The sequence below is a fragment of the Nomascus leucogenys genome, chromosome 21 (genome assembly GCF_006542625.1).
Source record: "Nomascus leucogenys isolate Asia chromosome 21, Asia_NLE_v1, whole genome shotgun sequence".
Lineage (NCBI taxonomy): Eukaryota > Metazoa > Chordata > Mammalia > Primates > Hylobatidae > Nomascus > Nomascus leucogenys.
In genome coordinates, this window is record NC_044401.1 from 334,826 (window position 1) to 350,482 (window position 15,657).

A 15,657-nucleotide genomic window follows, 5' to 3' on the forward strand; every position below is an offset into this window, starting at 1 on the left:
TCTCATCATATCTTTGGCTATGATTGTTCTGGGTTTTTGTCATCAACAGTTATTGTTTTAAATTCTTCTCTAGAAGTATTTGCAATGGGCTATAGTCCAAAATTGCTAATCAAAATAAGGAAAAAAAAATTTTTTGAAACACAGTCTTACTCTGTTCCCCAGGCTGGAATACAGTGGTGTAATCATAGCTCGCTGCAGCTTCCATCTCCTGGGCTCAAGCTTGATCCTCCTACCTCAGCCTCTGGAGTAGCTAAGACTACAGGCATGTACCACTATACCCAGATAATTTTTTTGACTTTTAGTAGAGACAGATCTTGCTATGTTGTGCAGGCTGGTCTTGAAATCCTGAGCTCAAGCTATTCTCCCACACAGCCTCCCAAAGTGCTGGGATTACAGGTGTGAGCCACTGTACCTGGCCAACCAAACAGAATTATTTAAATGAAATTAAGTAATTGATAAGGACAATGTTTTTGTTGCTTAAATGTTTTGTTTTCCAAATTCAAGGAAATTTTCTGACATAAGCTATCTATAGTTTGCAATATTTTGGTAAAGTATCCTCTACTGAACAAAGGTGGAAGTGTTTGCTTTTTCTCCCTACTTGATTCCTTAAAATTCAGAAGCTATAAATGAGTATTCTTATTTTTATTTATATATGTTAAATAAAAATCTTATCTCTCTTGAAAGCAGGATACAATTGGGAACATTGGTTACATTACCAAGGTATATACTGACATGTTATGTGTAAGAATGTGCCTAAAATGCCTGTCTTCAAGAGTTCCTAGCTTTACAGTGAGTAAGTAAAAACTGTCACTTCCTGGTAGGCCCAAGAACCTTAAGACTATAAGTAAAATCTAATGCCTGACTTGGTCTGGCCATCTAGCTTCAAGAGGTTCTAATATCTGACATTTCTTATATGATCAATGTGGAGAGGAAAAGTTATGCTTCTAAGAAAAGTAAAAGTGTATCTGTTATTAGATTGTAACAATCTATCTGTTATTAGATTGTAACATTGTGCATTTGCCCTAAAGTCCTTGTTATTTGGCTATATTGGGCCATACTGAGAATGTTTGGACTAGATTCTGAATTCTCCTAAGATCCTCTAACATTTGGTTATAACTAAATCCTGATGGGGTCCCCTAGCCCTCTTTCCCCAGTCCAGACTAGGGATGCTCTGGGGACATTCAGGGGATTTCCCCTTTTAAAATCTAACCAACTAGGTGAATTAAAATATCAGAATTGGACACAAACCGTACCTATAGGATACTATAGTCTCCTTGTCTCAAAGAAGTTGATGCTGTCTCTTCTTTTGTAAAAGCCACAATGAAAATAGTAACGGGGTCCCCCTCACTGTCTGTGTTCCACACTCTAATGGGGCTCTCCTCAATTCACATCACAAGAAGTCTAGCAAACTATGCAGTTCTTTTTCTATCCTCACCTCCCCTTACCATGACCCACTATAACTTGCTTAATTCTGCCACTTTACTTATCTTTCCTGATGTCAGGTCTGTCCAACAGGCAGAACTGCATGCTCTTACTAGACATGTCTTTTAGCCAAAGGTAAAATGGCCAATTATTTATACAGATGGCAAGCATGCCTTGGGATAGCTCACAACCTTAGTATCTGTGTGAAATATGTCCACAATACCATATTGGAAAACCATTTCATGCCTTCATGGACCACTTCACATTACCAAAAAGTCTCTTTGAGGCATGGCAACAATATTTTTTTCAGCTCCCTGTCTCTCAAGGATATCGGTATGTACTAGTTACAGTTTGCATGTTTTAGCATTGCATTGAAGCCTTCCATTGTCAACAGGCCACAGCCATGGCAGTAGTTAAGGCCCTGTTGGAAAATTTATACCAACCTGAGAAGTCTCTCAAGGGCTTTATAATGCACGAGGAACTCATTTTACAGGGCAAATTATTAAAAATATTTGTATAATTTGGCCTATTTATCAACATCTCCATTGTGCTTACCACCTCTAGTCCTCTGGACTGGTGAAACAGACCAAGGGAATAATAAAAGCCCAACTGGCAAAGATTTGTGGTGTGGCATTTAGCCTGCCATGGCCCAAGGCCTTTTCTTTAGTCCTCCTTAAGCCTGGCATGCTTTCAATGTTCCTTCGTAGAGTTCTAAATTCATCTAGATGGTCAGGGTAGCCAACACATTTGTGGTAGTCACTAATCTTTACCGATCCCCTTCCAATTAGGACTCCTCATTAGCAGTCATTTCTGCTTGTCCCATTGGCCCCTGTACACCTCCTGGGAAAGAATTTTGTACAAATCTGCCAGGTCCATATTTCCTTCTCCCAAAAAGGGGGAAATAATATTAGCATTATCTCACCAGGAGATCTGGCCTCAGAAATGGCTTTTACCCTAATTCTCATCTCTTGAGTTGGCCTCAATAACAGTATTCACCCTCCTCTCCACGAGCTACCAGTTGTGCCCCGAGAGTCCTGGGGCACAATCCAACACCAATGATAATCCCAGAGATTACAGCTGGGGATGTACTCAAGGATGTGATTTACATGGAGAATAATCCTCTAATGAAGGAACTAGATTAGGAAGGTTTCTGGGGTCCTGGTTTGGACTAGGTTCTGCTTGAGATGGATATATGGTCAGAAACCTTTCCGGCACTGTCAATAGAGTTAAAGTACATCTCCTAGCTTTTGACAAGTGAAAAGTTCCATCCTCATTACCACTTTCCTAAAAAACAAAGATTTTTATATATGGCTTGAAAGTGAATAGGAATGGTTACATTGCATTTATGCTTTATTGAACATTATTAGAAACTGTCCTAACATCTCTACCAACATGCAGAAATTTATATACACACAGACCACACATTCTTAATTTCTGTTGCTCACACATCTTCTTCCTCAAGGCTTTTCATAGGAGGCATTTTCCTAAGCTCAGCTGTTGGTCCTCTGTTCTTTCTTCCTACATTCTTTCATTATTCATTTTTGTAACGCCAAAGAACACTTATATTCTGATGATTCATAAATATTGTAAGACAGTTTCTCTCTTCTTCTGTTCTCTAAACAACTCTACTCTCTAATAATCAGACTTACCTTTCTCTCTTTCCAAAAACTGCTATTACTGTGCATGAAACCACGACTATTGAGCTTAAAAATTAATACATTATTTATACTCTGAACCATACAACTCAGCATTTACTTAAGGTCTTTCATTACTTAAACTTAACAAGTCATAATAATCTCACTCATCTGACCAGATTTTATGCAATTTGACATCACAGATTAGTTTAATACTTTATCTGTATGCTCAACAAGTTCTTGTAGTACTGGGGCCATAGAATCATTCAGTAATTATTTGACAATTAAAAACGTAAGTAAATTGTCTGTCCTAGTAACTTTGGAAATAAAGTGCTACATTGATTATTATTTAATATCAATTTATCCCATCTTTTAAATGTGAGACTAAATAATTTAAAGTAAGTTAATACATATAATAATGGAACTCACAACATATATATTTTTATAGTTTAAGAAGTATGCTCACTTAACCTTCCAGTAGTCATGTGGAGACCATGTTACTATTCTCTTTCTACAAATGATAAATAAAATCATAAATGTAAAGTGACTTGCCCAAGGTCACCTAGCTAGTAAGTGGCAGAGCTAAATCGTAACCTCACATATTCTGTCCCCAAGTCCAGTGCTCGCTCCCTTATATCTGCATATTCCCTCTTAAAAATATAGTAATGTATATACACATACTATGTTGTTGTAACATGACTCATATTTCCTTTTTTATGTTTTCACTTTTCTCACCTTTTAGATTTATTTATTTATCTATTTATTTGTTTGAGATGGAATCTCATTATGTTGCCCAGGCTGGTCTTGAACTCCTGGACTCAAACGATCTGCCTGCCTTGGCCTCTCAAAGTGCTGGGATTACAGGCATGAGTCACCACACCTGGCCACATTATTAAAATATTTCATCATTATTAGATTTCATTATACAGATTGCATATTAAGTTTAGACTAGTTGTTATGTTTACAAAAAGTCTTTATATTCAGGATAATAAAAATATATAAGAATTTCTCCTCCCAAAGGCCCTTCTGACTATTCTCAAAATTTTAAAAAGTCATTAACCACACATCTGCAATACTAGAGTAATCAGAGGTGCTGCAGTTGCATCTGAAGCAAAGCCAGATGTGAAGCAGATGCAGCACCACCACAGTTACAGATTACTGATATCAGGTAAGTGCTTTAACTTTGATTGGCTTTGGGATGGAATTGATGGAGCTGGTCTGAGAGAGGCTATTAAGAGACCTCAGCTTCCCCAAGTGATTTCACCCTGGACCCTTATCAGACCCTCCCAGCTCAGCTTCCACCATCTAATCAAAGTTTAAAGCACTTACCTGATATTAGAACCTGAAATGCCAGCATTGCTGTACTACATCTGTGTTATTTCCAGTTTGTCAAGTAGGTACAATTGCAGAACCTGTTCCAGCACCTGTAGCTCACAGCGTTATACCACAGTAGACATCTGCTGCCAAAACTGAAAATATTTAACCTTAATTTTGTTAGAACCTTGTCATTTCCGAAATGATTTTCAACATTAATAGTTTCATTTTAGTTACTTACCATTTGGATAGGGCGTTTCACATAAAGTTAGAAATTCAACAATAGGATGATCCATTTCAAGTACTGTAATTGCTTTTCCATGCATGATGGTTAAACTTGGTCTTCTACAAGCTTTGTCATAGGACAGCCCACCAGAGAATATTATGAATGGTTCGCTACATAGGAAAAAACATTAATGAGACTCAGAAGTCCTTTAAAATGACATAAAGTCACAGGACTGAACCTATAAAGAACAGGTTTTTGTTGTATACCATATAATATGACAGACAGCAAAAAACTTGCCTGGCTCAAAATTTCTCATTCAATAACCTACTATTCTACCATTTCCCACTTTCTAGATGTACATTCTCACATTAAATTTACTAATGGATCAGTCTAAACATGTGGGGGTAGGTTTGGGGAAAGGCAGTGAGCTTGGAGGAAGGTAGATGTGCTCACTGACTCTCAAAAGGACATCTTCACATACTTTACTTGGTTCCCAAACTCTAAATCACTATCATTGGAATATTAGTCTATGTTAGAATATCAGATTAATTAGCTGGCCTATGGGTCCTAAAATCTGCACAAGAGAAAAGAGACAAATTTTAATATAAAATGAAATGTGACAGTGGAAAGCTCAGAATGGCAGAGGGTAAAATAAGAATTCTAGATAATGGAGTTTCTGTGAAAAAAGAGTAAAGATAAAAAGATAGAGAAAAGCTAATATGTAAGAGAAGGATAGCTAATCAAAGATAAATTGCCTTTTCTATTTTACTTGTGGCCAGTCTATAAATCGGTATAAACTCCATATATCTTACTCAACTAACTTTAAACAAGATTTTTGGTCTGTTGCTTTATAAGATACAATTAGATAATAGAGTGGGGTTAAGATTCCTCTAAAACATTATAGCTATCTGAAAATTATGAAATTGTTTCACAGTTTTTCATTTTTCATTTCTCAAATCAATACTTACATATCTCTAGTGTATGTGTACAAAAGAAAAAGTGTGTCAGCAGGAAGAATTTTCAAGAAGTAAGAAGTAAATACCAAATTGAAAATATTCTTTTCTAATTTTTTTAAAGAACTAGAGGCTTTTATTGTATCGAATTATTCGAGAATATAATGCTCATCTACAGAATTCACTTACATCCTATTTGCTAAGCTGAAGAATCTACTTGTTTCTAGAAATCGCTCTGTAAGATTTCCTTTTCTCTTCCGTTTTGTACTGTGTGTGGTGCCAAACATTATCAGTGGGACATTTACTAATCTTATGCTGGCTATATAACCAAAAAGGGGGATTTTTTAACAAAGTTTCTATACAAACCTACATATAAAATGTGTGTACTATTTTCTATTTATAATTCTATCTTAATATTCTGACAAATATTTGAGTTATAAGCAAAATAAACAAAAATACTCTAACTTGTTTTACTTCAGTTGATTTGAGTAATAGTCTTGCACCAGTGATTTGATATGGCAAATGACCAACCTACTAATGGCGCCATTAAAAAGCACATTTGTTATTTCTATAAAATGTATATTTATATTATTAATAAGATTTATCCAGATTTAAAAACCATTTCTAATATAGTTACTCATGAAATAGTGTGGAGGTTTTTACCTTTGTTTTTTGCTTTGTTTTGCAAAAAAAGGCCACGACTTAAGAGAATGTAGAATCTTTTCATAATATTAATAATAATATTAAGCTTAACTACCTACTATTAATATTAATGAAGGCCATAAGTATCTATTATTTTCCTGTATAAAAGTCGGTGAATTTACTCTCATCCCCTAATACTAATCCAAACATAGGATAAGGAGCAATTTACCTCCCCTGCTTTTTTGTATATACATTGGAAATATGTCCTCTCTAATATTGAAAGGAAGTAAAACCTCTTCTGCTCTAATTATGACTCTGCATTAGAATACTCTGGGTCTGAAGTTAGTTGTTAATATATAGGCATTTCTCTATAAACTACTGAGTGATTGAATAAAAACATTTCCTCAGAAAAGTGCTCAGGGAACCACTCATGGTTAACTGTACTAAATATTTAATTATCATATTTAATCCTCATAAGCAATGTCCTCATTTTATTAATGAGGTTAAATAACAGCTAAGAAGCAACAACCAAAAGAAAATTGAGATCTACCAGACTCCAAAGCCTATGATTCTAAATACTCCTATATATTGCCTCTGCTAATAAATAGCTACCATTTACTGAGTGCTTACCGTGTGGCATATATTGTGCTGTGTGTATATATAAAGTAGATTTTGTGTAATCCTCACAACAACCTTGATGGAGAAAGTACTATTAGTACCATTTTATACATGAAGAATCTGGGATTAATGCAGATTAAACTTGTCCAGGGTCAAGCAGCTAGTGAGTACCAGGACAAAGATTCAAACCCAGACTCAAAAGCCCACATTTTTCATTTTTAGTTTAATGTTTCCCAAATTGTGGAATACAACTTGGTAGTTGTTCAGCGGAAAAAAATTAAATTTGATAATTTGATAAGCACTTGCAAAATCATATCTCCTTTTAGGAATTTTGCATTTCATAGCATATGTTAAAAATTCTGAGAAATCATATGGCAAGCAATCCAATTTACTTTTATAAAATTCAAAATTTCTCACATTTATTAGATTACAGATCCTTTTTATTCCATGAATATCATTAGTGATTAAAGGAACACGGTTGTTTGATAATGCTGTACCACACTAAACTGTGTCAGGTGTTCTTTGATACAAAGAGTCTATTAAGGGATACCTATCAGATGGATTCTTATAAAAGAAATAAATGACCATGTACTTGAAATGTCCTCATACTTAAAGAAAGCATTAATAAAAAATAACAAATTATGGATACATAACTTGGATGAATCTCAAAGGCATTCTGCTGAGTGAAAGAAGCTAGGCTTAAAAGGTTACATGATATATAACCACATATATGTAACAGTCTCCAAAAGGCAAAACTATAGTGATGGAGAACAGATCAGTGGTTGCCAAGGGTTAGGAGTTGGGGAGAGGAGTGACTATAAAGGGACAGAAAGGGAGAGTTGTGGGAAATGATGGAAATATTCTTTATTTTTATTGTGGTAATTGTTTTAGAAATCATACATGTGTTTAAAAACATGAAACTGTATACCAAAAGAAAAATAGTTAATTTTACTGTATGTATAATTTGTAAAATACATAAAGAAAACAGCATTAAAAGTTTGTTCCAATGAAGGCAACAAGATTAAACAAGTTGTGTAACATAATATAATAAATATTAAATGCTAACATATATTGAGTATTTATAATATTCTAGGCATCGCATGCAGAATTTTACATGCATTCTTTTATTTAATCTTTATAACATCCCAATGAGATAACTACTATTATTATCTCTGTTTAACAGATGGGTATATTCAGGCTTGGATAACTTAATTATACATAAAGCCTATCAGTAGGCTGCCATAATAGGAACAGATTAAAAGATCAGCAGAAAATAATTTTCTTTAGCTTAAGAGAACCTAATAATTCTAGTGGTAGTCAGTATATAAATCAATATTCCTATCTTGAAGAGGATAAAATTATTAAGCCTAGAGGCCATCTTAGTTGGAGTGTCAGTAAGCAAATTGGTGATTGGGGATAAATGATTCCCATATACATAGTTGTTTATCCCTGGAAATGTAAAGCAAGTCTGCAATCGGCTGGTCTGACATAAAACCGAGAAGAAAACACATCCTTACATGTGCTACCTATGCAGTCCAGTAAGAGACCCTATTGATGCAGCTTATATGGTAGAGCTTTTCCTAAGGTTCCTGTTTCTGTGTCAGCCATCCTGACTTTTAACTGTACAGTTTCTGCTGTGTAATAATTGGAGCAGGGATATAGCTATATAATTCCTAACTGGCCCATTTTGCTGTGGCAATAAATTTTGGTATTCTTAACCTCACTGCCCCTCTGCTTTTTAACCTCCTTGTGTGCTAAGCTCCAGAGGTAATAAAGTAGTAATCACAAAAAATAGAAGCAATGTACTAATGTACACAAGTAGATGGGATGACAGTAATTATCATCAATAATATGATTATTTCACATTACAAATATGAAAAATTAATTTACACATAGTTGTATTATTGACTAGCAAAAAATTAAGAATACTTGAATAATTTTAACAATATGAAATAATGACAATAATAATAGTAACATATCTATTAAGAAACCCACTATGTGTCTTCATCAAACTGAGGACATTACAGGCTGTATCCATTATTTCATTTAATTCTCATGAATATCATAGTGAGATAGGTATTATTGATAAGGAAACTAAACTTTAAGAGAGTTAATTAAACTTTGCAAGGTCACACAACTGTCTTACTTCAAAGCCAATGATTTTAATTATTATTTTACACTGCCTTAACTTGAGTTTTTGATTTCTAAAAATATGTTCTCTTCACTTTCATCTCTTCCTCCCTTTGCTTGGCAACATCTGATCATCCTTAAAGTCCCATCTCAGGCATCTCCTTGCCAAAGAATTTTCCTGATCTCTCTCTTCACGGTTTTCCTCCCTACTCCCCTCAAGGCTGGGTTAGGTGCTCTTTTTCTGTGCTCCCATAGCATATCTCTATAAAAGTAACTTCCATGTTGTATAGAAACCACTAGTTTATGTCCTTGCCTTTACTGCTAGAACATAACAAATTCAAAAGCAAGCAGTAATCTTATTTCAGAACATCAAACAAATCGCATATCTTATTTCAGAACATCAAACAGATCGCATAGTACATGGTATATAGTAATAACTACTAAATTATACTATATATTATATAGTATATTATACTATAGTATATATACATTATACTACATATTATATAGTAATAACTACTATAGTAATAACTACTAAATGTTGTTTTGACTGAATTAAACTGAATACTGTTAAGAATCCAACAGAAATACAAATTTTAAAGACCTCCGAGCAATAAAATAGATGTCATAAAGTCCATGCATGTATACATTGTCATGGAAGAACTTCTCAGGTATCATATGGATCTATTTGCTCTCATTTTACAAGTTTGGCTTTCAAGTTTCTTAGTCTATAGAAAATCAAAGATTGGATACTAGTAGACAACACAATAAAAATTATAAGAAATCCTCGTGGCTCAAAACTGAAGGAAAGAGAAACGATTTTTAAAAATATATAAAAGTGAAGCAGAATCTGGGCCAGCAAGATGGCCAAATAGGAACAGCTCTGGTCTGCAGCTCCCAGCGAGATCAACACAGAAGGTAAGTGATTTCTGCATTTCCAACGGAGGTACCTAGCTCATGTAACTGGGAATGATTAGACAGTGGGTGCAGACCACGGATGGTGAGCAGAAGCACGGTGGGGCATCACCTCACCCAGGAAGCACAAGGGGTCAAAGAACTTCCTCCCCTAGCCGAGGGAAGCCATGAGGGAGTGTGCTGTGAGGAACAGTGCATTCTGGCCCATATACTATGTTTTTCCCATGGTCTTCACAACCCGCAGACAAGGAGATTCTCTCCAGTGCCTACGTCATCAGGGCCCTGGGTTTAAAGTGCAAAACTGGGCAGCCATTTGGGCAGACACCGAGCTAGCTGAAGGGCTTTCTTTTCATACCTCGCTGGCACCTGGAATGCCAGCAAGACAGAACCATTCAATTCCCAGGAAAGGGGGCTGAAGCCAGGGAGCCAAGTGGTCTAGCTCAGTGGATCCCAACCCCACAGAGCATAGCAAGCTAAGATCCACTGGTTTGAAATTCTTGCTGCCAGCACAGCAGTCTGAGGTCGATCTGGGAAGTGCCAGCTTGGTTGGGGGAGTGGCATCACCATTACTGAGGCTTGAGTAGGTGGTATTGCCCTGACAGTGTAAACAAAGCCTTCAGGAAGTTCGACCTGGACAGAGCCCACCACAGCTCCACAATGAGAATGTAGCCAGAGGGCCTCTCTAGATTCCTCCTTTCTGGGCAGGGCATCTCTGAAAGAAAGGCAACAGCCCCAGTCAGGGGCTTATAGATAAAACTCCCATCTTCCTGGGACAGAACACCTGGGGAAGGGGTGGCTGTGGGTGCAGCTTCAGCCGACTTAAACATTCCTGCCTGCTGGCTCTGAAGAGAGCAGCAGATCTCTCAGCACAGTGCTCGAGCTCTGCTAAGGGACAGACAGCCTCTTCAAGTGGGCCCTTGACACCCATGCCTCCTGACTGGGAGACACCTCCCAGCAGGGATGGACAGACACCTCGTACAGGAGAGCTCCAGCTGGCATCTGGCGGGTGCCCCTCTAAGATGAAGCTTCCAGAGGAAGGAACAGACAGCAATCTTTGCTGTTCTGCAGACTCCCGTCATGATACCCAGGCAAACAAGGTCTGGAGTGAACCTCCAGCAAACTCCAGCAAACCTGCAGCAGAGGGCCTGACTGTTAGAAGGAAAACTGACAAACAGAAAGGAATAGCATCAACATCAACAAAAAGGACGTTCACACAAAAACCCCATCCAAAGGTCACCAAGACCAAAGGTAGATAAATCCATGAAGATGAGAAAAAAAGTATAAAAAGGCTGAAACTTCCAAAAACCAGAAAGCCTCTCCTCCTCCAAAGGATCACAACTCCTCACCAGCAAGGGAACAAAACTGGATGGAGAATGAGTTTGATGAATTGAAAGACGTAGGCTTCAGAGGTGGGTAATAACAAAATCCTCTGAGCTAAAGGAGCATGTTCTAACCCAATGAAAGGAAGCTAAGAACCTTGAAAAAAGGTTAGAGGAACTGCTAACTAGAATAACCAGTTTAGAGAAGAAGATAAATGACCTTGGAGCTGAAAAACACAGCACATGAAGCATACACAAGTATCAATAGCCAAATTGATCAGTGAAAGAAGGGATATCAGAGATTGAAGATGAACTTAATGAAATAAAGCGTGAAGACAACATTAGAGAAAAAAGAATGAAAAGGAATGAACAAAGCCTCCAAGAAATATGTAACTATGTGAAAAGACCAAACCTACGTTTGATTGGTGTACTTGACAGTGATGGGGAGAATGGAACAGAGTTGGAAAACACTCTTCAGGATATTATCCAGGAGAACTCCCCCAACCTAGCAAGACAAACCAACATTCAAATTCAGAAAATAAAGAGAATATCACAAAGATACTCCTAGAGAAGAGCAACCTCAAGACACATAATCATCAGATTCACCAAGGTTGAAATGAAGGAAAAAATGTTAAGGGCAGCCAGAGAGAAAGGTCGGGTTACCCACAAAGGGAAGCCCATCAGACTAACACCAGGTCTCTCGGCAGAAACCCTAAAAGCCAGAAGAAAGTTGGGGCCAATATTCAACACTATTAAAGAAAAGAATTTTCAAACCAGAATTTCATATCCAGCCAAACTAAGCTTCATAAGCGAAGGGGAAATAAAATCCTTTACAGACAAGCAAACGCTGAGAGATTCTGCCACCACAAGGCCTGCCTTACAAGAGCTCCTGATGAAAGTACTAAATATGGAAACAAAAAACTGGTACTAGCCACTGCAAAAACATACCATATTGTAAAGACCATAGACACTATGAAGAAACTGCATCAACTAACGGGCAAAATAACCAGCTAGCATCATAATGACAGGATCAAATTTACACATAACAATATTAACCTTAAATGTAAATGGGCTAAATGCCCCAATTAAAAGACACAGACTGGCAAAATGGATAAAGAGTCAAGACCCATTGGTATGCTGTATTAAGGAGACCCATCTTATGTGCAAAAACACACATAGGCTTACAATAAAGGGATGGAGAACTGTTTACCAAGCAAATGGAAAGAAAAAAAAAAGCAGGGGTTGCAATCCTAATCTCTGATAAAACAGCCTTAAACAAAGATAAAAAAAGACAAACAAGGGCATTACATAATGGTAAAGGGATCAATACAAGAAGAAGAGGTAACTATCCTAAATATAGATGCAACCAACACAGGAGCACCCAGATTCATAAAGTAAGTTCTTAGAGACCTACAAAAAAACTTAGACTCCCACACAATAATAGTGGGAGACTTTAACTCCCCCACTGTCAATATTAGACAGGTCAATGAGACAAAAAATTAACAAGGCTATTCAGGACTTGAACTCAGCTCTGGACCAAGTGGACCTAATAGACAACTACAGAACTCTGCACCACAAATCAACAGAATATACATTCTTCTCAGCACCACAATGCACTTATTCTAAAATTGACGACATAATTGGAAGTAAAACATTCCCCAGCAAATGCAAAAGAACAAAAATCATAACAGTCTTTCAGACCACAGTGAAATCAAATTAGAACTCAGGATTGAGAAACTCACTGAAAACCACAAAACTACATGGAAACTGAACAACCTTCTCCTGAATGACAACTGGGTAAATAATGAAATTAAGGGAGAAATAAATAATTTCCTTGAAACCAATGAGAACAAGGACACAATGTACCAGAATCTCTGGGACACAGCTAAAGCAGTGTTTAGAGAGAAATTTATAGCACTAAATGCCCACAGAAGAAAGCAAGAAAGATCTAAAATTGACACCCTAACATCACAGTTAAAAGAACTAGAGAAGCAAGAGCAAACATATTCAAAAGCTAGCAGAAGACAAGAAATAACTAAGATCACAGTAGAACTGAAGGAGATAGAGACATGAAAAACCCTTCAAAAAAATCAGTGAATCCAGGTGCTGGATTTTTGAAAAGATTAACAAAATACATAGATAACTAGCCAGCCTAATAAATAAGAAAAGTGAGATGAATCAAATAGACACAATAAAAAATGATAAAGGGGATATCATCACTGATCCCACAGAAATACAAACTACCATCAGAGAATACAAGCACCTCTATGCAAACAAACTAGAAAATCTAGAAGAAATGGATAAATTCCTAACCACATATACCCTCCCAAGACTAACCCAGGAAAAAGTCAAATCCCTGAACAGACAAATAAGTTCTAAAATTGAGGCAGTAATTAATAGCCTACCACCCCAAAAAAGCCCAGGACCGGATGGATTTACAGCCGAATTCTACAAAAGGTACAAAGAGGAGTTGGTACCATTCCTTCTGAAACTATTCCAAACAATAGAAAAAGAGAGACTCCTCCCTAACTCATTTTATGAGGCCAGGGTCATCCTGATACCAAAACCTGGCAGAGACACAACAACAACAAAAAAATTTCAGGCCACTATCCCTGATGAACGTCAATGCAAAAATCCTCAATAAAATACTGGCAAACCGAATACATGAGCACATCGGAAAGCTTACCCACCACGATCAAGTTGGCTTCATACCTGGGATGCAAGCTTGATTCAACGTATACAAATCAATAAACATAATCCATCACATAAATAGAACCAATGACAAAAACCACATGATTATCTCAATAGATGTGGAAAAGGCCTTTGATAAAATTCAATACCCTTTCATGCTAAAAACTCTCAATAAACTAGGTATTGAAACATATTTCAAAATAATAAGAGCTATTTATGAGAAACCCACAGCCAATATCATACTCAATGGGCAAAAGCTGGAAGCATTCCCTTTGAAAACCAGCACAAGATAAGGATGAGGTCTCTCACCACTCCTATTCAACATAGTATTGGAAGTTCTGGCCAGGGCAATCAGGCAAGGGAAAGAAATAAAGGGTATTCAAATAGGAAGGGAGGAAGTCAAATTGTCTCTGTTTGCAGATGACATGATTGTATATTTAGAAAACCCCATTGTCTCAATCCAAAATCTCCTTAAGCTGATAAGCAACTTCAGCAAAGTCTCAGGATACAAAATTAATTTGCAAAAATCACAAGCATTCCTATACACCAATAACAGACAAACAGAGAGCCAAATCGTGAGTGAACTCACATTCTCAATTGCTACAAAGAGAATAAAATACCTAGGAATACAATTTACAAGGGACGTGAAGGACCTTTTCAAGGAGAACTACAAACCACTGCTCAAGGAAATAAGAGAGGACACAAACAAATGGAAAAGCATTCCATGCTCATGGATAGGAAGAATCAATATTGTGAAAATGGCCACACTGCTCAAAGTACTTTATAGATTCAATGCTATCCCCCTCAAGCTACCATTGACTTTCTTCACAGAATTAGAAAAAACTACTTTAAATTTCATATGGAAGCAAAAAAGAGCCTGTATAGCCAAGACAATGCTAAGCCAAAAGAACAAAGCTGGAGGCATCATGCTACCTGACCTCAAACTATACTACAAGGCTAAAGTAATGAAAACAGCATGCTTCTGGTACCAAAACAGATATACTGACCAATGGAACAGAACCGAGACCTCAGAAATAACTCCACACATCTTCAACCATCTGATCTTTGATGAACCTGACAAAAACAAGCAATGGGGAAAGGATTCCCCATTTAATAAACGGTGGTGGGAAAACTGGCCAGCCATATGCAAAAAACTGAAACTGGACCCCTTCCTTACACCTTATATAAAAATTAGCACTAGATAGATTAAAGACTTAAACTTAAGAACTAAAACCACAAAACCCTAGAAGAAAAGCTAGGCAATATCATTCAGGACGTAGGCATGGGCAAACACTTGATGACTAAAATACTAAAAGCAATGGCAACAAAAGGCAAAATTGACAAATGGGATCTAATTAAAGTAAAGATCTTCTGTACAGCAAAAGAAACTATCATGAGAGTGAACACGCAACCTACAGAATGGGAGAATATTTTAGCAATCTATCCATCTGACAAAGGGCTAATATCCACAATCTACAAGGAACGTAAGCAAATTTACAAGAAAACAACAAACAACCTCATCTAAAAGTGGGCAAATTATATGAATAGACACTTCTCAAAAGAAGACATTTATGCGGCCAACAAACATGAAAAACAGCTCATCATTACTGGTCATTAGAGAAATGCAAATCAAAACCCCAATGAGATACAATCTCATGCCAGTTAGAATGGCGATCATTAAAAAGTCAGGAAACAGGCCGGTGTATTGGCTCACTCTTGTAATCCCAGCGGTTTCGGAGGCTGAGGCGGGTGGATCACAAGGTCAAGAGATGGAGACCATCCTGACCAACATG

At 36.9% G+C, this 15,657-nt stretch overlaps 1 protein-coding gene across 4 annotated transcripts in view; it reads right to left on the reverse strand.

Annotated features, from left to right (window-relative positions):
- The window catches only part of STXBP5L (syntaxin binding protein 5 like), a 509,439-nt gene that overhangs the window by 215,630 nt on the left and 278,152 nt on the right, over positions 1–15,657 (reverse strand). For all 4 annotated transcript variants that reach the window (XM_012501087.2, XM_030802184.1, XM_030802185.1 and 1 more), the window contains one exon: positions 4,612–4,766. In XM_012501087.2, the coding sequence (XP_012356541.1) occupies positions 4,612–4,766 (155 nt within the window). The remainder of the gene's footprint in view (positions 1–4,611; positions 4,767–15,657) is intronic.